Genomic DNA, 26,052 nt, shown 5'->3' with positions numbered 1-26,052 from the left:
CATTGTTATCCTGATAAAGGACTGCTAAACTGCTAAGTTGCCCAGGATGGGTTCAAACTGCAATCATCTTGGCTCAGGTAGCCGGATCATAAGCATGTAACACCATGTTCAACAAGACCCTGACATTCGACTTTCTCAGGCTGCCACTGAGCCCCTCAGAGTGACCGTAGCGCTGAGTCAGCCCCACGATACTCATCCAAATCCAAAATCAAGCTGAGTGTGGTGGTGAATAACTGTAATTCCAGCAGTCAGGAGGCAGAGGCAAGAAGACTGCCCGAGTCCAGGGCCAGCCTGGGGTACACAGCAAAACACTTAACTCAAAAAGCAAACCAAAACCAAAAATAAAAAATAAAAAATAAAAAATCCTGAATCAAAAAACTGTAAGAAAAATGACTTTTTAAAAGATAAGAGTCTCACTACATAGCTCAGGCTGGCCACGAACTTGCAATCCTCTCGTCTCAACCTCCCCAGCAGTGGGATTACACCATATCTGCTTGACTACTTTAATCCAATAAATCCTTAAGTAGTTTAGTTCATTAGCTCACAGTAAGGGATAACATAAATATAAGGAACAGGTGCTATTGTTTTGTTTTAAAAAATGGTCTTTAAATCAAGATATGTTAAGTAGATATACCCACTCCGTAAGAATGTAAATATTATGTATGGCAAACATGTACCCCCAGAAGAGGTTTTTATACCTTTGAAATACTAAAGGCCATATATCTAAGAGTAAAATAGGGTATTTCGCATGTTTTCGCTCATTAAAACACACTATCACCTTACTGATAAGACAGCCAGATCCCACTATTCTTAAAAGCTCTGCTAAGCTAAGGTTATATGGTGTAGCTATTCCTGATGTTTATTTTCAACCTTTAGTAGCTTAAGTCTTTAAATTAACAGATTTCTGTGTATTATTCATAGGACATAAACAAATGAGAACCTACTGTACCATTTCACCTTAGCAATATTCTAATAAACTTACCTTGTAAATCTAGTACCAGCAGCTCCCCTCTGGTATATTCATAAGTCCAGTGGCTAAAGGCTAGCATGATCTCTTCTAGTGTATTAGTTGGAATAATCTCATCACCATTGTTATTGTTGTATTTTCTAAATTCTCCAGTCATGCATTCTTCCACAGCAAACCACTGTCCTGCTGAATGGCAATATAGCAGGAAAACTTCAAGGAACCTTATGAAAAATAGTTACAGGTATTACTAGCAGTTTTGACAGTGAGATTCTAACTGACATGCAAAGTGCTGATAATTGAATATCCAACATCAATAATGAAGGTCAGGAGATTGCTACCCACACAATACTAAAAGATCCCAGAAAAATGTAAGGATTTACCTCGGCGAATACGGTATGGATTTAGGTTTCATTTGATTGAAGGCAAATGTGAGTTTTTGGGCTGCTCTCTGCTGCTGAATTTCCTACAGAAGGAGAGGGGAACCCTTGATGAACAGTTAAACTAAGATTTTATTTGGCTTCTTCACACTTTTAGAAGTCGAAATATGAAGTTCAAATCATGCTTCCTAGTTATGCACTCACTGGCACTTACTCGGAGACAGAGCTGTAGAACTGTATCTTCTTTATAAATACTCGACCATGTGTTGACCACCTCAGGAAGAAAAGACTTGATGATATAAAGGTGCCCCGATTTGAGGATATCGTGTTCTGACCAAGTACACTGCACTTTGACAGCTCTTCGCAAACCTCCTCCCATTTCCTCTTTACTTAAAAACTCTATCTTGGCACAGAGGCCCAGCTGGGACCAGGAGGACATGCTGTTGTGCAGGATGCTGGGGGAGCTCTCTTCCAAGCGGTACACGGTGACAGGCTCACCTGCAACACCAAGGGCAGAGTCTCAGACCACCTTGCGACTCTTTAACAGCACAAAGTAGGATGGACATTTGCAGGTATCTGAGTGCAATTTTATAAAAAGAATAGAGACAAATGATAGGAAATCAAATGTACCTCAGTATATCTCTGAATTCTATATAAAAGAAGCACTTTTAAATTTAGGAACACTTTGTGATAAAACTTTTGGGAAGCAAGTGAAGTTATAAGCACTTCCGAGTGAAACTTTAGACAGCAGTTTAAGACCGTCTGTTCCACAGATGTCAGTTGATCTTTGTTTTTGTTAAGACACAATGGATTGAGAACTTTCCTAAATTGGAATACAGACATCTGTGGATGTGTCAGCAATAGAGAAATTTAAAACTTCTAATGGTTCCCTCTGTTTACATATACATCACACATGCAGTAGTCAGATCAAGGACTTAGACGAAACCAAAATTTCTTCACATGAGCCCTCTTCTTTCCACCCCATGCATGTTCTAAAACTCAGGGCAGGGTCTACCTCTCTTGTTTTTGGCTTTACCTCTTGGAGGCACAGGTGTGAATGGAATGCTCTGCGATAATCTCATCAAGTTATTTCTTTCCACAGCTGCATATAAATGAGAGAAAAGTAATGAAATCTCTAACGGTACAAAATATTATAAATTCTGTTTTAGCATTACTGACCTGAATAGTAGTAATTTGTATCCACCACTGGCTTAAATGGAGAAGCAAGACCTAAATAAAATGATACACAAATGAGACTGTTTTAATAGTCCTAGTGCAGCATAACTTTTTATTCTCCTATAGTCATCTTAAATTTCCTTCATGTACCTCACTCACAAAAACAGAAAAACCAAATCATAACACATGCCCTTCAAGTGCTGTGCTATTCTGTATCCTTATGCCAGAATAGTGCCTACTGTGCTCCAAAACCCTGGAAGGGAGAAGTGCATGATACTTCCCATTAACCCAATTCCTGCCATGACTCCATGTTTCCACTCCTCCCACTCAGGAAGAAAAACCTCTTCATGTCTGACCTGTAGGGACTGGGACTATAGCCATGGCTCTATTTCAGCAGGTCTACCATGAGAAGATGAACTTCTAGAAGGTGAAATGCACCGTCAAGAGAAGAACCCCTCTTCTCTCATATTTTTGGGGAATTTTACTTTTAAATGTAGCAGAAAGAGAAAGATGGAGACTGAGTCAGATTTGCTGTATGTTAAGTTTCTAGGTACAAATGAAAAGGCACCCATTCTCTTGGGAGAGAAGGTAGTCAGTCAACAGTTTTAACTGTGGTAAGTATAAAAATATTTATGTGTGCATGCACAGTAAAAGAACGTAGGAGGGGTACTTCATGCCTCCTGGCTGATGAAAGGTTAAAGGCTGTCTCAAAGGAACAGAAGAGGGACGAGAGTAATCTGCAAAGTAGTGGTTTTTAGGGCTCCACGATAAAGGCACAGAAGTGTTTAACTGCATGCCACGTTGAGGGAGCTGCAAGCAGTTGAAGTTTAGCACAAACTATAAAGCAGAACAGCTTTTGAAATACACCTGAGACTTCAGCCCCCAATATTCTAACTCTCCAGGAATGTGTCATCAGGTAAGTGATTCTCCACAATACACAGCCAAGATTGTTAGTTAATGCACACACATGGAAGAGGTGAAGCTACGGAGCCAGGGAATAACAGTGAAGAGCCTAATATGCCATGCAAAGAAGGGAAAACAGACTGTGCTGAACTGGAAAAAGGTAAAGGAGAGGAGTGGCAAGATTAGACTTCTAGAAGAGTTGTTCTGTTTGCAGAACATAGACTAGAAGTGTACGGCAGGGAGTGCAAGCTGACATAACCACTCTGAAAACTTACTTAGTAAGAGCTACGACATATGAACCTGCGCACACCCTATGACCTACAACTCCACACCTAGGCATATAACCAGCGCAAAGTAAATCTTATGTTTGCCAAACATGTACAGCAAGGTTCACAGCAACAGAAAGTATACAAGCCACACACTGGAACCTACAAAAGCCCATCAAATGGTTATGGAATGGCTAAATTCAATGTGTTCACACAAGGAAACACTACAAAGAATACACAAACTGCTACTATCTACAACAATGATGATAAATCTCACAAAAATATGACAAATAGAAGCTAGACACAAACTGCATGTTGTATGACTCCTAGTACACACATGCACGCGCACACACACACACAGCGAAACTAGGTCACTGTATTAAGTAGAATCAGGGGTTGAAACAAGAAGCCACAAAGGAGCTGGGATAGTGCAATACTCTGTTTCTGGGTGCTGATGCCACAGGTATCCTTAATTAGGGAGAATTCACTGAAGGCTCACACGCACTGTTTTGTATACATATTTATACTTCAGTATAACATAGGAACTGAATGGAGCAGCGGGATGTAGAGTGGATTCTACAGACACTCAGAAGGTAGTGCAATACAACTGCATGAATGAGAAGGTGGGCAGTTGAGGATAACTCACTCATCTCACATAGCTGACTTTTGAAAAGAGTATTGTTCACTCAACAGGAAACCCTAGAGAAAGCAGGCTGAGTAGCAGGATGAAGGGGTGGTGACAGAAGAGACTACATTCATAGGGCGGGCTATGTGTCCGACACAATCTACATTAATATCACAACGACTCACCATTTAATGTCCCTTCTTCAGATGACCTAAAGAAAAACAAAATGTTAGCTGTGCCACAATTTTAATCATTTAATTTTTAGACTTTATAAAGTAATCACAACCATTTAATTAAATATCATCAAAGGAATTCTGACAGATTCATATTTGTTTGAATAGGTGCCATTTTTCTTTAGGCAACTCAGAATCTACACATAGAAACATATATACTCCTGTCTCCCTCCCTCCTTCTCACCCTAGGGATTGAACCTATGGCCTCACACACGCCACGCAAATGGTTCATTACTGAGCTATTATTACTTTGATACAAGGTAAGTGTCTTAGCTACTTTTCTCATTGCTGAGACAAATTACCCGACACTCAAAGTTAAAGGAGGGAAGGTTTATTCAGCTCACAATTGGTAGAGGTTTCAGTATATAATCAGCTGGCTCCAAGGCAGGGAAGAATGGCGGACAGGCATCACAGAGAAGAAACACTTCATAGGAGGGAGAAGGTAGCAAAGCAAGCAAGGGAGGACAATAACTCTTTCTGCCCCTTGTATCTTATCCAGGCTCTTCAGGGCGGGCAGCACTCACACCCTTAATCCTAGTGCCCTTGAGCCTAACACTGCACCAGGAAGCAGTCCCAGTATCACACACTTGAGATCCAACCACCTCTGAAAAAGCCCCAACTATGACCGCATGAGGCTTTGGGGGGAGACATCAAAACACAGGGTCTAGGTTCCCCAGGCTGATCTCTAATTTGAAGCCTGCCTGCCTCAACCTCTGGAGGAGCTGGGATTACAGGCAAGTGCCACTGTGCCTGGCCATATGCATCTATTTTAATTCTGGAATTCCCAGGCAAATTAGAGACCCAAGTAGAGTGCAAAGGAGAATGAAATGAGAACCAAGGAAAATGGTTACAGGTTTGGCTCAACCATTATACAGGTATATAGCCTTGTCCAGCACTTAAAAGCTTAGCTCTAAATAGGACTTTAGGAAGAGAGCCACTGCAGTCTCTTTCTAGTTTTTACATTCCATCTGATCAAAGGCTAGTCTTAATAATTTAACATCCTCTTATAGGAAATATTTTAACCCTATCATTAGCCCTGTGTCTGCTGCTGATAATCCACGCTTTTCTCATCACTGTAAGAATGCAAATAAACTCCAACCTCCTGGGTCAGCAGCCTACACAACATTCCCTTGTTAGACAGAGAATTAATATCAACTTGCAGGACTTCCTCTATCTTTCTTTCTTGTTCTTTTTTTTTTTCCTTTTTGGTACCGGGGATTGAACTCGGATCCTTGCACTTCTGCAGCAGGCGGCGAAACCACTGAGCTAAATCCCCGGCCTGTCTATCTTTCGTTCTTAGGGCTTTGGTTACAGAAGACAATAATCCTTTGAGAGGTGTGACTATAGGCAGATCTTCCCCATGCCACTCAGAGATAGACTACTCAAAACAATCTGAACAGTGACTGATCCACATAGCACATGGCTGATTTTTTTCTCTATATATTCATATCTATTTCAGATTTACAGACGGAAGAAATAATTCCTTCAAACTGGCTTCCCTTCTCAAGTAGATCATATACAGAGTAATTTTACCATGTTTCCAGTGTCAAATGGAAGTCAAAACAAGTCTTTAAAAAATTTAAATTGTAAAATGCTGACTGCTATGCTAGAAACAGAGGTTATCTTTTTATTCTTGTGAGTACTCTGTACTAAAACAATCTTACTTTCTGAGGACAATTACCTGTCAGGTTGCTTCTGTTTCTACTTTTCGTTCTAGATTATCACAACAGCTTTCTAGAGGGTCTTCCTGTATGCAGGAGTACTGCACACTGTCCGCCGCTGCTCTACCCAAAGTGTTTTCCAAAAGCAATTGCAAGGTTTGATTAGAATGATGAATTGAGAAGTTAATCAACTGCAAAACTAGTCTTAAATTAGGTCTTTCAACAAATTTATTCAAGAGAAAGCTGGAAATAGGACTCAAGAATAAAACTGCAATGGTATCACTGTTATTAAGATTTTGGTATGAGGGGCCAGGGATTTAGCTCAGTGGTTCCGCTGCCTGCCTCGCAAGTGCAAGGACCCGAGTTTGATCCCCGGTACCAAAAAAAAGAGAAGATTTTAATATGCTAGGGCTGGGGATTTAGCTCAGTGGTTCTGCCACCTGCCTCTCACAAGCACAAGGTCCCAAGTTTGATCCCCAGTACCGGCCCCCCAAAAAGATTTTAATATAGTTATAACTAAGTTCCTCAATCTCATCTACATAAAGACAGGAGGTGGCAGAATAAATAATCACCACCCACAGATAAAAGAGAGTTCAAAAAGTGACACAAAACGGGAAAAGACAATATTCGATAACTTTTCAGGCTAATGATGAGAAAAGATTTACTTACATTTCTCTGTTTGACGGTCTATCCTGTAACCAATCCTTTAGGCAAAGACAAACACAAAGAACAACTTAAAAGTCAAAAAAATCTCTAGGTGAAGCATGATTGTGTAACACTGTCTTGTTTCTTGTAGTTTTTTTTTCCTTTTATTTGGTACCGGGGATCGAACTCGGGACCTTGCACTTGCGAGGCAGGCGGCAGAACCACTGAGCTAAATCCCCAGCCCCTCCTTTCCTTTTTTTTAAACAATGCTAGGGATCGAATCTAGGGTCTCCCAACATGGTAGCCAAACACTACCCCTAAGGAACATTCCCCAGCCCCATTTCTTATAAGATGTTTGTAGGAAAAGAGGGTTGCAAACATACTATGAAGACTTAGCTTCACACAACTGAACTAATAAGACAATAAACGTATGTGACAACCACAAGGTGGGAAAAAGAATTCCAGGAGTGCAATTTCCTACCACATAGTTTTTCAAATTCCTTGTTTCTATTAACAACTTTATTCTCCCAAAATATACATTTGTTCTATGATTCTAAAAGTATGTGCCCCTTGCCAAAAGAACATCAAAAAATACAGAAAGTTAAAATCATGCAAACTGAATACATCAGACATTCACTAAGGATATACAGGAATATTTCATTGCAGAGTTTTTGCATATATGCACACATAGCTTTTATTCTGTAGATTTGCAGTGATGTTTCTAGGTATGGATTTATTTTTACTTTCCAGTTTGAGACTCATATTTGAATCAGAATTTTTAAATATTTTACTAATTTGGATAATTTTAAGCCATTTATATCTTTTCAAATTCCACTATCTCATGGCCAATCAGATGTATTTCCCACATCTCCTTTCTGTGACATATTTTCTAATTCTATTTGCACCTGTGTTGCATTCCAGTTTAGTGATTCTCTCAAGAACGCCTCATGTTACCCAATACCCACTGAATGTTTTTAGGTGTGCCAGTTTTTTGGAATAGTTATCTTTTCCTTTCCTCATATTTTATAACATTTTCCCTTGTTTTTAGTCACTTTGGTAAGTGTACTTATTTTATAATCTATACCCAGTACTTCTCCTAGCCATGAGAAGTCTCACACTGTTTATGCCAGCATCTGTGAGTTTTCTGCCATGGTGTCATCAGCTTATATTCAACGGGACTCTGTTGCAATACTGTGTAGCCTAAATTCAGGATGGATCCTTCCAGAAAGGAGATCTGTGACATGAAGCTCTGCACTGACAAACTCCTTACTCCACTGAAAATAGCTTTAACAACATATTTAACAACTCAATCTATCAAGGAGTATCTTATTGTAATTATGAGTGTTGATTTCTATGTAGTTGACTATAAAGGAGTAATTTTTCTGCCTTCTCCAGAACCATTTTGTCTTGCATGTGAGCATTTGCAAAATCAAGTATTACCTTAGTTGGCATTCAAAGAAAAGGAGATCCTGCCTCTCTTCTGCATAAATTTTTCTTTAAACATTTCCCAGTGTTCACTGCAGGAGGAACTTTTGTGTTACCGCCACCATGATCTGATGTCAGTTTTCTGAGGTAAAATCTTTTTGAAAGCTTGATATAATGTCATATAAAAATACTGCCACCATGTAGCTCTTCTTTAATAAATATGTATTTCATAATATATAATAATTTAATTGAAATGTACCAACCGGTAGCAATGCTGCCTTGGAATCTACTTCGTGTGTGTCTTCTGCAGATGGCCTTCTACCACTGCTTTTTGCTGAAAAAAAACGTAAAGATATAAAGTCATGCAACTTTAAAAAGTTTTGTTAATGCTGACTAGCCAAATACAGGGTTTCCAGGCACAGGACACAAGAATTACATGAGGCCAATTATTGAAATAAACCACTCAACTGAGTTATTATGAGAAGACACCAAGAAACAGAAGAGTACAAAGTAAGTCTTTCTGTCCAAATCATTCTCACTGGGGCAGTCAAGGTAATCAGCTTCTTGTATATTCTCCAGGGACATTTTTTGGTGTGCATTTTAAGTGTGCGTATCACCACACCACTCTCCCACTTTTTACAGTATTTATTTTCAGGTTTTGGTGCTGTTAGCTTTTATTTTTCTTCCCAAAAACGAAGTCATGCTTTGATACCTAGGTTGGTCCCAAACTCCTGAGCAACTGTAACACTAGGTTTGTGAGCCTATGCTTGGCTTGTTGGTTTTTAAACTTTAGACTTGGGAGATTTTTCCACAGAAAAATTTTTACACAGAGGACTTCCCTATTATTTTTTGATGCTGCCTTTATTTTCATACTGTAGACATACAATAATGTATTTAAACAAACTTACTGCAAAGAATAATCCACACTCGCCCATTTAAGATATCTTTGTCATATCTCGTCTGTTTATCCTAAATGAACTTTATCTTCAAGAAATTCAGTCAGTTCAGAGAATCCAGGGTATCCCTCTAAAATATACTGATGGGAAAGGGTAAAGGTATGTGTATTTGTGCGTGTGTTCTGGGAACACACAATGGGAAAAGAAAGTTCAGTTCTTGGAAAGTTAATAAATGTGGCCTAAAACTGAAATACGAGGATGCAGTAATATCTTAAAATACTATCAGATACTTTAATTTTTCCCTCATAATCCGTCACTGCTTTTACTTGCCTTACTGTTGTTCTATATATTCTAAATTATAAAACAAGCAAAATCTTTATCTCCTTTTTAGTATGTTTACAATACCTAACATTCATGTTCATATACATGTATAATGTACCTTGATTGCTTTTCATCTCTTTACCCCATCCTTCCCTCTGATCCCATCCTCTGATCCTTTCCCCACCTCCAAAATGTCTGTCTTGTCAGAATCTTTATCTTGTATTCCATCTTGAATTTTCAATATTTCACTATGAAATACAATGTTTGTGATAATTTTCTGTAGATTGACTTGACTGAGATTGAGGAATTTCATTCTATTCTTATAGTACTAAGAGTTTTATTCATCATTAGATGTAGAATTTTTAAAACTGCCTTTTTCTACAGCGATTGAAATGATTTTAGGATTTTTCTTCTTTAATCTGCTACTATTATGCATCATAGTAATTGTACTTTTGTTGTTGTTGTTCGTAGTACTGGGGATCGAACTTCGGACCTTGCACTTGCCAGGCAGGCACGGCGCTACTGAGCTACATCTCCAGCCCGATAATTTTACTTTTGAATGCCAAACCAACTTGCATTCCTGTAACGACCCCAACTTGGTCAGGCTATATTCTGCTGAATTCAGGATTTCAAAACAGGATGAAAGAAGTGATGGTGAGAGGGGCGAGGCAAGGCTGTTTTTCTTACAGAGGTTTTACTACTATTCCACTTTTTAATTATGGGCATATATAATTTTATGTGGACATATCATCAAGATATAGTAAGTGAAAACTTAGTGGTACAAGTAACTAGTATGAGATGCCAACTTTTGTCTAAAAGATCAGAGGTAAGCAAGACTTGTATAGACATGTATAACTGCACAAGCACAAAACTCTAGAGGCAAACAGAAATAACGGTTGTGAGGTATGCCTATTTTAATTTCAAACCAATAAATATATTAGCTATTTTTTTAAAAGGTGAACAAGAAAAACATGTTGAATAAATGATAGATTAAACTTATAGAAGTTAAAATCAGCAGATTTGTAAAAAAGCAAGTCTTTATATTTCATCTTTATGGACTAAACAATTTGTAAAAATATTAGAATGTTAGTACTACATGACATTCCCACAGTTACAGTAACAGTTATGAACTACAATCTTCGTCATCTGACCCCTATGCCACTCATATTTAGAGGTTTGACATACAATATTTAAAGTTGAAAAGAGTATGCTTATTAACAGAATTCATTAAGTCAAAATACCTTGTTCTGAATGACGAGAAACAGAAGTCTTGTGACTCTTAGCAAACCCAGCGTAAGAACTCAAGAGCTTCAAAGGATCTTCAGAGGGAGGGTCATTCTATGTATATTGTACACAAACATAACTTTAAAACAACTGAATTTCAAGCTGTTGTTCTAAGTATAACAATCCTCTGATCTGTTTAGCTCAGTATGTGTCTCCTGGACACCAAAGGAATATTGCTTTGCAGTGGGCGTTTGTGGGTTGGGAGTCTTGATAGTTTTCTTCCTGATTTGAGTGAGCTATTTATTAACAAAGATTTCTGTTCATTATTTGTCAAACTTCAACCGTGCTACAATTACGACGTATTTAGCTAAAATACTTTAAAAATTTCTTTTCAACTTCCCTTACTTTTTTTTATACATCTAGAAAGCCCTAGTGGCTTTACTGGCTTAATAAACATTTCTATTTTCTATGATTTGAATAGTTACATTTAACTCCAGAATTCATCCAAGCCTATAAAGTAATATGAGAATATAACCAGGCTTTTCCAAATTTCTACCCATTTTGTATTTACTCATAAATCATTCCTCTTTTCCCTCCTTGTTAAATTCTTCTAGGTCAGCTAAAATGTTCTGCTAAATATTCATGTTTCTTCTGTTCTAGCTGCAAGCTACTAAAATATCTAATAGTGAATTCTCTTCAGTATTTTTACCTATTTTCCCAAATGAAGTAACACAGTGACAAATCATATTAATTTCTTGTCTGATTTTAGTTATGTTTCCTGGAACCAATTGTAGTTATTTTTGTTCACTTTATTTAAGTACTTTCCTTGATATACTCCTGGGTACAATGATATATCTATCAGTTTCAGAGAACCACCTATAACCAGAAATTCTAAACTGGAACAGATAGACTTCAAGGTATCTGCAGACCCTTCAGAGAAAAACCTTGTATATGCACATTTTTCTGGGAAGGTAGTCTACAGCTTTCATCAGATTTTCAAAGGAGTGCAAAACCCACAAATGATTAAGCACTCCAGGACTCTGACCACCATAAGGCAAAGCTCATTATTCTATTATAGCTGAATTCTTTCCCCCTATGTAAATTACCCAAAATTGTTTATTCCAAACACAAGCACCAGTTCAGCAGAGGAGCTCTTGCTGGTGGGCACATGGCCCTGGTTCCATCTCTAGCACCAAATCAAAACATCACAGCCACCACTTTTCCTGCCTCCTCACAGAAACCTGAGCTTTCTTCTTCCTTCATCAAGAAGTTATTTGCTTACTTAAAAATTTTTAGCACAGTCCTCTTTTATCATTAGATGGTGAAATCTGTTGGGAAACTCTGTTTCACTCTTTCTTATTAAGTGTTTTTTATGCTACACTATATTCTTTGTATATCAAATATTTCACCACATCAAAACGATGCCACCAGAGTGTGGCAACATCATAATTACATGAATAGATGAAAAAGAAAATGTGTTAGTTTAAATAATTTCAGAGTGTACACAGCTTTACTAGGACTTAACGAAGGTCCACAAAACAATTCATTTACCTGTAACATCCACTTCAGCTGAAATCTGCTCAAGAAAAACCCTGAACGGAAAATAGATGTACTATATCTCACATTATAATAATTCCAAAACCAACACTGGGAGTTATTTGTTCTTAATATTCATCATTTTTCTCATTCCTGTATTTTTTCACAATGTGTCATAAAACACACACTCATTTATTTAGCTCTCTGCTTCTTAGTCATAATAGAAAATTCAGATCTTCACAAGTATGCCAGAGTGTTACGACAGGTCCACTGAACTTACATGACTTCCTCCATCTAAGTGTGTGTGTATATGTCAAGCTCAGTCAGATGCCCATACACACTAATGAGACGTACCTGATATTTAGGCATCTCTGAGTATTCCATAATTGTGTTTCTCACATCGTTCTGCTGGTCCTATTAGAAGAAAATAATATACGTATTTTCTTTTTTTTTTTTTGGTACCAGGGATCGAACTCGGGTCCTTGCACTTGCGCAGCAGGCGGCAAAACCACTGAGCTAAATCCCCGGCCCATTATAGCTATTTTCAAACAAAGGCAAATACAGAAAGAAAAAAACCTATATAATCATTACATCTCAATTTCCATATAAACATCAATTAATTTCCAAAATAATGTGTAGTTAGGAGACATAGGTAATCAGTTTAGTATAATAGTTTTATCAGAATATATGTCATTAAAAGCACAAATGTTAGTGTAAATATCAAAATGCATTACCGTCTACCTTTTGTATATAGGGTAGTAACATCATGATGGGAATTACCCATTTAACTTTGGATACATGGAATAATCATAGAAACTCGTAAGTCATTATAATTTCCTTGGCTGTAGCTTTGGAAAAAATACCTTATTTTCACTGTATTTATTAATCATGTCAACAATGTTAAGTTCTTTAAGGATTAGACAATTAACATTTTCCTAAATCCTCTTAATTATCATGGTATGGTTACATTATTACCCTTTAGCTGCTAAGTAGTTACAAGTAATTTATGAGGGCAACGCCTAAGGAATAAAAACTAATTTTCAAGCAGGAAACACATTTTGAGGGCAGTTATTCTATACATTTTAAACACAACAACAATGAAAATCTTGCACTTGCACATTGTACACAGGTTTTTGTTTCTAGACCACAGGTTACAAGGCTCTAAGAAAAGTTGAGGCCCAGAAAAAAAGTTGAGCTTAGTACTTAATCTATAAAAAGCAAATAGAGAAAAGCATGTCTAAAAAGAGAAACAAATTTTAGTTTTGAAAATGCAAGCTATATATACATTATTCATGTTTCTACTTTTTTTTTTTCAAATTAGGTATAGCTTCAAATATTTGGTACATCATGTTGTTGACAGTCTGCTAAAACTACGTTTTTATCAAAAATGTATAAGTCTATTTAAACTATCAAAACTCTCAAAATAGTGAAATAAAGATGTGATTTTTTTAATAAAATGGAGTACTACTCAGCCACAAAGAATGAGAAACTAAAGACATTTATAGCTAAATGGATGCACACTGAGGCCATACTCTTAAGTGAAATAAATAGGACACACATATGTAAATACAGACTAATTTCTCTGGTGTGAGAAACTGAAAATGTAAATGAGGACCAAAATATATAATAGATGATGTGAAATAGGAAGAAAAGGTCCAAAGGAAAAGGGGAAGAGGGAGTAGAGAAAAAGAAAGGAAAGAAAAAAATATGAAAAAAGGAAAAAATGGAAACAAAGTCTTTGTAAATAGGGAGGGGCGGAGGAGTTGAAGGGAGGGCAGGGGAAGGGGGAAAAAATAAGAACCAAGAGAGATTATGTAAAGGTGCAAGATCCCAATGATGAATGTTACCGTGTTGTATACCTAAAATGTACCAATAAAATTAATTTTAAAAACTGAAATAAACTGAATCATGCTATTATAAGGATTTACTTACAGGTAACAGCTCTCTTATTTTGTTTGCTATTTCTTTAAACCTTTGTAAATCCATGCTATCCTTGTGCCCTTTAACAGGAAAAAAAAAAAAGATTCCAAATTTTTGTTTTTATTTATCTATCAAAATAACAACCAGTATACAAAAATCAACATTTAAAAAAATCAACAGTTTTTCTATACACCAATAATACACTAGGTGAGAAAGAAATCAAGAAAATAGTATCACTGAAAATAAGCTTCGAAAAAACAACCAAGGGTCAATCTACACAAGCAGGTTGCAGATCTCTATAACAAAAATTATAGAACACTGAAACTGAGAAGATGCCAGGTGGAAAGATGTCCCACGTTCATGGATCTGCAGAATATATATATATATAGATATAGAATAACAAACTACAGAAACTTAAAGCTGGGCTGGGAATTTAGCTCAGTGGTTCCACCACCTGCCTTGCAAGTGCAAGGTCCTGAGTTCAATCCCGGTACCAAAAAAATAAATAAAAATAAACTTATAGCTAATCATAACTCACCATTTTAAATACTACAGATTTTACTGTTATTATGTAAAGTGCACCAAACAGGTGTACACCAGTAACTCTTAGAGCTCAATTCATTTCACCCACTTCTGGTTCCTTTGAAAATTTTTAGAGCAGTATGAAAAGACAGTTCCCTTGTCACATGTTATTAGCTAATTATTTTGTGTAAGGTGAAAAGTAACTGTTTGCCAAACTTACCTACAAATGCTCCAAATTCTACACTATCTCCTTGAGCAGCTTTACAGCAAACAGTTTCTTGATCTTTGGTTACAGTTTCCAAGTGGCTTTTGCAACTCGGCTGGGATGGTGTACTAACAGAAAATTTGTTTGGTGGAGATGAGAGATGTGGTGTGCTATTAGGTGAACTGCCTAATTTTTGACTTTTATTAAGTAACTTTAAGATTTCTACCCCATGTCGTCTCTGTCGCAGTCCTGGAGGAGAAATAGCACTTGGGAATAAGGCACCACAAGAGGAACCAGCCTCTGGAAAATGGAGTTCTTTTCTCTGGGGTACTATAGGTAGATCTTCGCCAAATATGTTACTTTGGGGATCTTTTTCATCTTTCATAAAAATATTACAAAGGAAGGGATTATTACTTTCAAGATCACCTTGTGGAAGAGAAGAGCCAAGTGTATTTGCAATACTGTGCTTTTTCCACACAGAAGGTCTCACAGGACCATCATCAATAAGGTTATGAGCCAAATGTTTGGAAATACTCAATTCTCGTGTGATCTCATTATGGATTTTGCTAGCTTCTGAAGCTTTCTGGGCAGTGAGAGTTTTTAATGTGTCTACTGTCAGAGCTGAAAGATCTTGCAAATGGCCAATTTGAGAATCTAATGACTGTAATGATCTTTTTATGTAGTTGACACGATCTCCAACTTCTTTAATCTGAATGCACATCTGCTCCACTCTGTAAGACAGAAATTGGCTTTTTACAAATATTAAAAAATTAATGTAGAAATTAGTTCTTAGTCTCAAAAGAAGGTGGTAGAAACAAATTTTACATGCACTCAAGTTATTAAAAACAAGATATCGCAAATTATTTGTAGAAAGTATTAGAATTAACATTACTGTAACTACATGACCACCATTACACTTTCAAGATGCAGCAAAGTCAATGGAAAGAATGACTTTGAAATTGTGAGGACAGTTTTTCTTTTCTCTCCCTCAACAGTGCAGAACATTAACTCTGTATCTGTAACTATGGTTATGGTTGAAAGACAGTAAGAGGGAGGGGGTGTAGCTCAAGTGGTTAAGCACTAGCCTAGAATGCAGAAGGCCTTGGGTCTGATTGCAGTGTATGAATGTGAATTGAGAAGCTGAGGCAGGAAGATTCCAAGTTTGAGCCTAGTCTTGGCAATTTAGCAACTCAGCGAGATCCTGTCTCAAAATAAAAAGTACTGGGGGTATAGCTCGTGTGTGTGTGTGTGTGTGTGTGTGTGTGCGTGTGCATGTGTGCGTGTCAGTCATTATGACAGTCACACACAGTCAGTTTTAACAAAATAAACAGAACAATGGCCATTACAAGAGACATAACTAAAGGAATCCCTTCTGACACCACAGTCAAGTATAATTAAAAAGCTTCTAAAATAAAATGTACCAATAAAAGAATTTAAGCAAGAAAAAAAAAAAAGCTTCTGAACCTTTCAAAAGTGACACGAATTCTCTCTTCACTCCCTGAATGAAATTTGTCTTCCTTTTCATTAAAATACATCTCAACACACTGCTCTTCAAAATCATGAAGTTTCTTTTGATCTTCTTCTGTTAGGAAAAGTTCTAAAGGGGTAAAAAAATGAAAAAAAAAATAATGAAGGGCTTTCAGGCTCTTAAAACTTTAGATCACAAGCTTTGTGAATTATTCAGGTTCTTGTGAATTATTCTGCATTTTCCCGTTTTACTACTATGTTTCTTAGGCACTAAACAAGCATCTTTCTCTTTTTTTTCACTTACATAACAGTTTCAGGTACTTTCTTCTCTTCTAATTCCTGTTTCCCACACTACCCCCTTCCTTCATCTCTCTGTCACCACCAGAGGAATAAGAACTAATTTGGGAGAACAGACAGCCACAGGAAAATTTTAAGCACAGTTTGGCTTAATGTTAAGTGCAGTTCGTCTTAGGTGACTCGTCTCAGCTGGTACACAGAATGTACTGAACTTGGCACTGTTTACAGAGCAGTAAAAGTGGTTTGTAAAAAAAAATCCAGCTAAACTGTTATTGTTTACATTACCATTTTAACAAAACAAACTTGAGATGGCATCTCTTAAAAGGAACTTCAATATGGTACGAATTAAAGACATCAAACTGCACTGAAAATTCCTTTATGTTTAGGTAAATTTAACAAAAGTCTTCACAATAATATCAAACAACTAAATGTTCTAAATAAACTCAATACTCTCTAGTGTAACACTGGATGTGATAAAAACGTTTACCTTAATTTACTGTACTTACTTGGTCCATCAGAAGTCTTATCTTTCTTTCTTCTTTTACAGATGCAGCAGAAGAGAGAAGCTACATGGCTAAGGATGATAAGTGGAGGAGGCAGAACTGGCTTCTCATGATACGCCATGATAAAATGGTAACGCTGGTACTTCCACACAATATTGGAAATGGCCTTCACTTGTAAATACACATTGCTAGGATAACAAGGAATAAAAATAAAACAATCATATCTTACAGTTTTAAATACTAAAGATTTTACTGTCGTTCTGTAATACACAAGATCTCACGAGTAACCCCCTTCTATAAATGAAAAGGTTGATATTGTGGAAGACCTTAATAAGAACCTCTCAGAAAAATGGGACAGACAAAAATACTATGATTTTAAGATTTAAAAGATTATACATAAGTAGCTAAAAAAAATAAGAAAATGCCTATCTTAAGAGTAATCAAACGTAGACAAAAATGATACTTTTAAATACTATCAAATCAACAATTACTAAAAAGTAATAATACCTAGTTTTAGCAGGAAGTTAGGGATCCAAGCCTATTGTGACAAGCCTATATGCAAGAAGCCCTAAAAGTACGTATCTCAAACACATCTATTTTTAGAAAAACATTCTAAAGAAATACATGGTTTAGCCGGGGATTTAGCTCAGCAGCATCTCACCTGCCTCACAAGCGCAAGGTCCTGAGTTTGATCCCCAATACAAAAAAAAAAGGTTTGTATGTTCATAAAAAATGACACATATATGTCTAAATATTAAGAGTGGGATTACAGATGAGTTTGAACTTGCCTTTTTGTTTTCTATACTGAAATGTGGATTCACTGGCAATGCAAGAAAAACCCTAGATAAGGACTGAATTTATAAAAGAAATGCATGTTGAAAGATAAGTCTAAAATTTAGAACTCATTTGATTTGAAAAAAGCATCTCTTATTTGCAATTTTTTAAACAGTAATTTTAGTACTATATTTTAAGGCTCAATAAACTTTTAGACTTTAAAATCTGTTTCTGTCAAAATGATCAAAATGAGTAGCACTATACTGTACATCAAATGATCTATTATAATAAGCAAGTGAATAAGACTCTTACTTGAAAAATGCAATGAGAAGATTAACCATAATGATATACTGTACAAAGAGGTAGACTGCTTGAAGAAATGGAGTCAACCATGTCCCAGGACCACAGATTTCAGGGATAGTGGAATCATTTGCACACACTTTAGGAAGAAGAAAAAGAGTCTTAAATATAGTAATTCACCAGAAATTGCCCTGAATCAGTGCTTATTTGTTTATTTTACTTAACAGTAAAATAAGTGAAGGGCTTTGTCACGGTGTAGGTGCTGTGTGTTCTATTACCCTGTTTCAGACAAACAAGTCCATGTAGGATGTTATGTGTATTCTTCACATAGGCTGGATTTTGGCCAGGACCACTAAGGAGGATAATGTTCAGCCACATCATAACATTTATGTAAGAAAGATATTGGGAGCTCTGAAGTATGGTAAGATATACAGAAATCCTGTATATTCATGTACATAAACATAACCGAGTTTAATTATGTCAAAACACAGGGTTGGAGGAGTAGCAATGTGCTTTCACATTTATGCTGACTAGATTTGAACTCCTTGGTTTTCATGACCTTTACCTACAGTGTTTCTGAAGACAGACCATAGCTCAATACAAACCCAGGAACAGCTTTAACACCTACCACAGAACTGATAAAAGTGAATACTGAGATAGCACAAAGATTAGAATGAAATCATAAATTACTAACAATTCCTTTATAACTATTTATACTGTCAGGCGTGGTGGCACAGGCCTATAATCACAGCACTCAAGAGGCTGAGGCAAGAGGATTGCCATAAATTCTAGGTTATCCTGGGCTACACAGTGAGTTCAAGGCCAGCCTGGACTACATACCAAGACCGTGTCTCAAAAACCAAAATTAATACATACACACATACAATAAAAATGAAAAAGTAAGTATTTCTAGTGCACTTAGCAGTTAGCACTTAGTAAGTTTTATACTCATCACTGAAATTCTCATTAGGGCCATATTAGTTCATTAAGAGGTCTTATAGGAAGACTGATGTTAATAAGGTCCTTTTACTCTTAACAGAGTCAAAATATGAATAGTAACAAAACTGTCCAAGGTTGAACAGATAGAGGGTATTCATTAGCTTATCCAGAGAAAAGTACTCACAAATTTTGATAGAAACCTGAAATCAGTCATCCCCTGTAAAACTCAAGATTCACAGAGAATCAGTATTTCTGTCCTTCACACTGGGACTGACTCCTCACTATTAATCCACCTGACTGGCCTCAGCTGAACACGCTTCTCCCATTCACAGAAGCCACTTGAGCTAATGAGAGGGAAGACAGGGTTTCAAAGGGGATGTCTGTGGGAGAGGCTTGCTCTAACAATTCCCATGGATGAAAAGTGCCCTTCCTTCCTACTGCTTTGAGTCTGAGGAAAACCTGTATAACCCAGACATCTCCACTATAAGCAGCAAGAGAAAAAGGAGCAAGGGACCTTAGCCATGAACCTTTCTGAGACCTCTCTACCTCTGAGCTTTCTGACTTAATAAATGTCCTCCCTGTTTAGGCCAATGCAGTTACAAATATTTCCATTATTTTTAACTGAAAAATTCTAAAATATTTGTCAGTTAATTTTTGTTTTTTTCTAGGGTTAACTAATGCACAGTGGGGGACTTAGGTTTTAAGTTTCACTCTGGAAAACATGCAATGTTACTTTAATGCAAAACGACTTTGAAACATAAAATAACCAAAATCATCTTGCAAAAGATGATTCTGCAAACATAAACCTTTACCATCAATTTCGTATGCATAAACTTCACCAAAAATCATCCAGTATGGACGAAAAACTATATCTTTAGCAAGAGTCCAAGACGGTGCTTCATGAGGACAAAGTATTGCCTTTCTGGGAACACCAAAACTAAGTAATACAAGAGCCATAATCACTACAATGTAGAACATATTGGCCACCTGTTTAAAAAAAACAAAACTGTTAAAATACACATTAAACACTTTAACAAATTTTCATCTTAAAAATACTTCTAATATTCTGATAATTAGAACCTATGACTTTCTTTGTATTTCCAATAATAGCATTCAGGGAAATCTCATCACTACATAAACTCTAACATTAAGGAGATTGTGTTTAAAAAAAAAAAAATCTATGGCCTGGGGATTTTATATGTGAAGCCATGGGTTCAATGCCTAGCACTGCAAAACATCAAACTACACAAAAAAATGATGTGTGAAGCTACAGAAGTCAACAGCACCTTTTTGTCTATGATGAACTGTGTCATGGATTCAAACTGGAGCATGCATATATCTGGGGCACATAAGGGCACAGGCACACATGCAATTTTCATGGGTGCCTTGTCCTAAAGCGTCTCTACTTTTATAATGGAGGCACAGACTCTTTTCAACACCTTGCCTTTAACTGGCCTCTGCTCACCCCACCCCGCAAAAAAAAAAAAAAAAAAAAGGCAAATTATTCTCCAGGTGTCCCAAACCTAACATCCTCCCATGGAGCCTTGTCCTGGATATGAACAATCTATCTCCTAGGAGCCAAACACAGCAACATACTGATTTATCAGTATGGGCGCTGAAAATTAAGTGATACCAATGTCTGAGGGACACCTTTGCAAGTCAGGTAGTCTGAAATTCTTTAATCTCAACAAAACTGAGAAAGAGCCTAACTGAACAATCATCTAATAATTAATGCAAATCTGGAATCCTTATCCACGAGCTTAAGAAATTAACTAAAATACTATATTAATTTATATCTTTAATCCCTATTTATTTAGGTATATAAGTTCTTAGCACTTACATCTAACAAAGTGAATGCTTCTCACCCTAAAGATAGATAATATTTACCCATGAATAATAATCTCACTGGGGAGAACAGCCCCATGAAAGTCAAAGACAGCATTTACAATAAATCTATACTTGAATCCACTGGGAACGAACAGTAATTATAATACCAAGTCAATCTAAAAGAAATTATCATTTTCATATAAATAAATTTATAATGACAATAAAAATAGAAGGCAGGAAAATCAAAGGCAAGGTAAGAAATATTAAATTCAGGGAGGGGGAAGGACTCAGTGGTTTCCCTGTATTTTTATTCTCTAAAGAATTCAGACTGCTCATTTTTTCAACAACCTGTATAACCCAGACTACAGCTTGTCTATCCAATTTGACTGCCAACTAACGATTTCTTATTCTAAAAGAAATTCCAGTCAGGCTGTGCCTTTTTTACTCACATCTACGTTAAGCTTCCAGAGAACAGCTCACATCCTGTTACTTTAAAAGATGCTTCCATAGGGCCGGGGATTTAGCTCAGTGGCACCACACCTGCCTCGAAAGCTCAAGGTCCCGAGTTCGATCCCCGGTACGGAAAAAAAAAAAAAGATGCTTCCACAGAGCTCTCTTTCCCCATGAATCTCAATATTCCCTATTCATTCATTTACTCAATAAATGACACTGACTGTTAGATAACAATCTGCTATGATTTCCTGAAATGTCTTATATGGGATGATGAAATTATGAAGAAAAATAACCACAGGATGAATAAAGTAAAAATACAGAAATGTGGTTTCATAAAGTTCAGGTGCAATATCCTGAGGGTTGTTGCACTGTCTTACCCAGCAGAGAATAATAAACATATTAAAATACTAGTTTAACAATTACAATTTTTAAAATTTATAATCTGTTAAGGATATAAAAATAAAAAATCTTAATAAACTACCAAGATAGAGTATTCAGCATTTTTATGTAGTTATTTTTTAACTTATAACTGCTTTATCCATCCAACCAATAAAGCTTTACTAAAGAGAACATGGTATATGGAGGCACTGTGTGAGGTACTGGAGAAACAGATGTGACCAACACTAAACAATGTTTCTACTCTGAGGAGTGTACAGTCTAAGGAGAAGGTAAACAATCTAGTAAGAATGGAATTTAAAACTCAGACAAAGGTACAAATAGTATGACGGGAAAGAGCATTAGTCCCAGAAGGGGACAGAGAAGACAAACCTGATCTAGCTAGAAGAGACCAAAAACAGCTCTCCTGAAAAGAAAATCATGTTGGAATTGTGATCTGAAGGATAAACACTAAGGTAATCTGTCAAAAAAGCAAAGGGTTTGAGTGTAGATGAGGGTGATCATTCCAAGTAGAAAGAATATGAGCTATGCTATTCTGGTAGCGGCTATGTCAAAAGATAAAACCTGTTGAGGCAAGCCTTGGTATGTTGCCCAGGCTGTTCTCTAACTCCTGGACTCTAGGACTCCTTGTCCATCAGCCTCCGAAGAGCTGGGATTAAAGTGTACACCACTGTGTTGGCTCAAAAAGGGTAGGGGTGTGGGTGGGGGGAGACAAAGGCAAGCCTTATAGATCTTAAGTAATCTCTTAGAGCAATGTAGAAACCACTAAAAAAATTTTAAGGTGGGGACGTAACATATTCAGGTTTGCATTCTGTAATAATCACTCTAGCTACAGTGTAGACTGAAGACAAGTCAGGCTGGCCGTGAGGAAATGTAAAGTGCTAGATGATGTGGTTTGACTCAAGATAGCAGGAAAGATGAGAAGAAATATGCAGACAAGTTCATATTTTGCATTTTGATGCCAAGTGCTCACAGAAGTAGCACTTTATTTCAAGGTAATACAAACAATATTCTAAGCTACTTTTCCTAAACTTTAAAAAGTTAATAATGTATTCTTAAGGAATAGAAGACTTGGTAGTATGAGCCAAATAAACATGAAATAACAGATATTCGCTGGCTCAAGGAAAACTATACTAGGTAACACATTTTTATGATTTTTAGGAAACAAAAAAGCCATGAGTATTAGCAGACACCTCTCAACTTACCATTTTTCCAATCATCATTACATAAGGTCCTGCCTGTTGATTTACAGCTAGAAAATCTAGCAAACGCACATACCAAAATATTATGTTAAGACAGTAAATTAATCTTCCAGCCACAAAAATATGATTATCATATGCATTCTCAAAATTCCATTTTGCTCCAAATCTCAGTCCAAATCCAACGAAGAAAGAAATTATGGCAATTGTATCAGTGATATTGAAGTAATCATTAAACCACACTTTAATCTTCTGACTTATTTTTCCAGCCTCAGACATAAAAATCTAAAGATTTAGTAAGAACAAAAAGGTTTAATCAATTTCTTATTAAAACATAAACAGAGGGCCGGGGATTTAGCTCAGTGGTTCCACCGCCTGCCCTGCAAGCTCAGGACCCGAGTTCGATCCCCGGTACCAAAAAATAATAATAATAAAATAAAACATAAACAGTATTCAATTATATCACAGGATTTTAATATTTCAAAATGCTTTTATTATTTTGACATTTGATGATGCATTTAATCATCAAAACATTAAGAGCAGAGATAAATACATCTTATAAATAAATGACCTGCTCAACCAAAGTCATCCAACAAAGAAGGTGACATCTTGGATTACAACATAGTTCTCCATGTTTTTGAAAAGTTGCTTTACTTAGAATCAAATACTTGGGTATCTTTGTAATATTTTTCCAAAGATGTCTTATTCACAGAAAAGAGACTAGTTTAACTAGTTATGCTTATCTAACTTATTTAAAGCATATACTATTACTCAAACATAAGAATCAGCAATCAGGGGTATTTAAAATGCATGATAAATTATTTTATAAAATAAATTCTTATGATTTAAGTGGGCATAAAGGACCACGTTTTCTATTTTGCATTTCATGTATTCTCTAAAGGTAAACCAGACATGAAACACAAAAATATTTATGCAAGTGCATTCATTATAAAACAACATTTATATAGCTGCTTGTTAAATGGAAAATATAAAAATGCATTTAAGGATAAAAACATTTTTTCCAAAACCAGGACATAAGAAAATTTACAATTTAAACCGGAAACTGAAAGGCAAGAGTAAATTAAGTAACAACTAGTGGGCAATATAATAAACTTCAGTGAGCAGTACAATACATGAGCATAATGAAAATCTATGTATCTACCCAACAGGCTATAAGGATATTTAATGCTTTTTGAAGAGTGGAAGAGAATGCAAATATGAATGCTGAGGAAATAAAACAAAATCTAGGCTGTTTCAGAGACAAATCGAAGAAAAATGAAAGATGTACCTCACGAACTTTCTCAATGGCATAGGTAAAAATATACGCAATCACAATCCATTCTTGAACTGAAGGTAAGCGTTCCATTTGTACAAGAACAACAAATGTATAAAGCATTAGAAATCCTAGATACGCCAACTAACAAAAAAGAAACAAAAGTTACATGAATAAAACTACTACAAAATAAAGCTTATTATGGACATTTTCGTATATACAAATATTGATTTGAACGATGGCCGGTGAAAGAAGGAGGGGAGGGATCCAGGAAAGAGGAAAAAATGGAAGAAAGGGAGGGAAGGAGACATTCCTATGACCACCTGGGCTGGCTATATTTTAAGTACCCTTTCACATGAATACAAATGTAAGAAATCTACATTTCCATTAGTGGTGAAAGAATTTGGTCACTAGATTAAATGAGATTTGCAATATCAACATCTAGGAAGGATGAAGGAGAATCTTCACATTAAGAAGGAAATTAATAAATTAATCTCAGGATAATAGGGCAAGTATGGATGAAGCAATAGCTGAAGGAAGTTCTCAAATGTTCACTGCAGCACAAAGCCATGTGTAAACTCTGGCATATGTCTAATGCTGATAAAAATGAAAATAAAGTAAAAACTCCTGAAGAATCCTTCCTGGGAGTAAATGCTCATTCTCTCAGACTCCACACCAGGTTAAAAGCAGAGGCTGATTTCCTATGTTTTTCAGGGGCAGCCATCCCTGGGAAATGACAACAGGAAGGTGGGCCCCTACAAGTTTCTAATGCTTATGGCCCTTCCCCCAATAAAAACAATCAGAGCAGTGAATCAACAACTACAGTCCAACAGTGAGCCCATCCTCTATGAATATAAGCTCTTCAATCTACTAGGAAAGTCTACTTTCCACAAAGCAGGAGAAAGCCACTGTGGCAGATAATCAAGAACATGATTAAAGGAATCAGCCACAAATGAAACCACACAAATCAGCTGAATTATTTTATCAACACCAAACAGGATTATTTTAAAACTTTTGCGTATTAACTTCAAAATCCTAAAGCACAACAAAATTATAATTGTGTATCTGAGTTTATTTTGGTCAACATCCCGCTTTTTTAGTAAATACTACCCAGTAATACATGCCTAATGTTACCATATTTTTAAATAAAATTTATGTCCAATTAAAACTAAGATTTGCTGGTGTTTATGATTCTAGATGTTAGCAACTTGGAGAAAACTAAGTCAAGCTTACTGCTCTCTTAAATGGAAAATGCCTTTTCTGTAATCTAAGTTACAAAAAATATTAATGTGGATTCTAGACCAAAGGTCTCCTAAAGCGTATTTAAAAAAAAAAAACCATGCTTTCCCAAGTGCATGTGTGCACACAGACACACACACACGCATATACATCATGCATAAACAATTTAAAAACATACCGTGTTAAACCAGAACTTTACAATTGGTGCATGATAAAAGGCATAAAACTTGCGAGTGATTGGAAGCTTTTTTGATTTTATATGTATTTCCATTTCATTCTTTCCTTCATTACTGTCCAAAATCTTTACTTCTTTAAACACTTCCTAAAATTAAAAAAAATATATATTTATTGTTGTATTCATAACAAACCTACATTTACTTTAAAATTTTTCTTCCTTACCATGGGGATCTCCTCTGTTATGTTTTGAAAGTTGTTTTCACTGTCTTCCATTGTCATCTGATGAGCGTCTTGAGATTGTGGAAT

At 36.2% G+C, this 26,052-nt stretch overlaps 1 protein-coding gene across 1 annotated transcript in view; it reads right to left on the bottom strand.

Moving 5' to 3' along the window:
- Nucleotides 1-20,323, bottom strand: part of Trpm7 (transient receptor potential cation channel subfamily M member 7) — a 31,726-nt gene extending 11,403 nt beyond the window's left edge. Inside the window, exons 1-16 of the mRNA XM_004835419.3 lie at nt 19,995-20,323; nt 18,256-18,382; nt 17,173-17,357; nt 16,367-16,499; nt 14,918-15,633; nt 14,188-14,255; nt 12,610-12,669; nt 10,737-10,833; nt 8,542-8,612; nt 6,878-6,912; nt 4,500-4,525; nt 2,524-2,574; nt 2,381-2,446; nt 1,559-1,842; nt 1,348-1,430; nt 983-1,188 (exon numbers count right to left, since the gene is read on the bottom strand). Coding sequence (XP_004835476.2) covers nt 983-1,188; nt 1,348-1,430; nt 1,559-1,842; nt 2,381-2,446; nt 2,524-2,574; nt 4,500-4,525; nt 6,878-6,912; nt 8,542-8,612; nt 10,737-10,833; nt 12,610-12,669; nt 14,188-14,255; nt 14,918-15,633; nt 16,367-16,499; nt 17,173-17,357; nt 18,256-18,382; nt 19,995-20,160 — 2,374 coding nt within the window. The 5' untranslated portion in view covers nt 20,161-20,323. The remainder of the gene's footprint in view (nt 1-982; nt 1,189-1,347; nt 1,431-1,558; nt 1,843-2,380; nt 2,447-2,523; nt 2,575-4,499; nt 4,526-6,877; nt 6,913-8,541; nt 8,613-10,736; nt 10,834-12,609; nt 12,670-14,187; nt 14,256-14,917; nt 15,634-16,366; nt 16,500-17,172; nt 17,358-18,255; nt 18,383-19,994) is intronic.
- Between the last annotated feature and the right edge of the window lie 5,729 nt (nt 20,324-26,052).

This window comes from Heterocephalus glaber, unplaced genomic scaffold (assembly GCF_053883595.1).
Source record: "Heterocephalus glaber isolate CG9 unplaced genomic scaffold, H.glaber_assembly_v1.0 deba00000122, whole genome shotgun sequence".
NCBI classification, from domain to species: domain Eukaryota; kingdom Metazoa; phylum Chordata; class Mammalia; order Rodentia; family Bathyergidae; genus Heterocephalus; species Heterocephalus glaber.
This window is presented reverse-complemented; position numbering and strand designations above follow the sequence as displayed.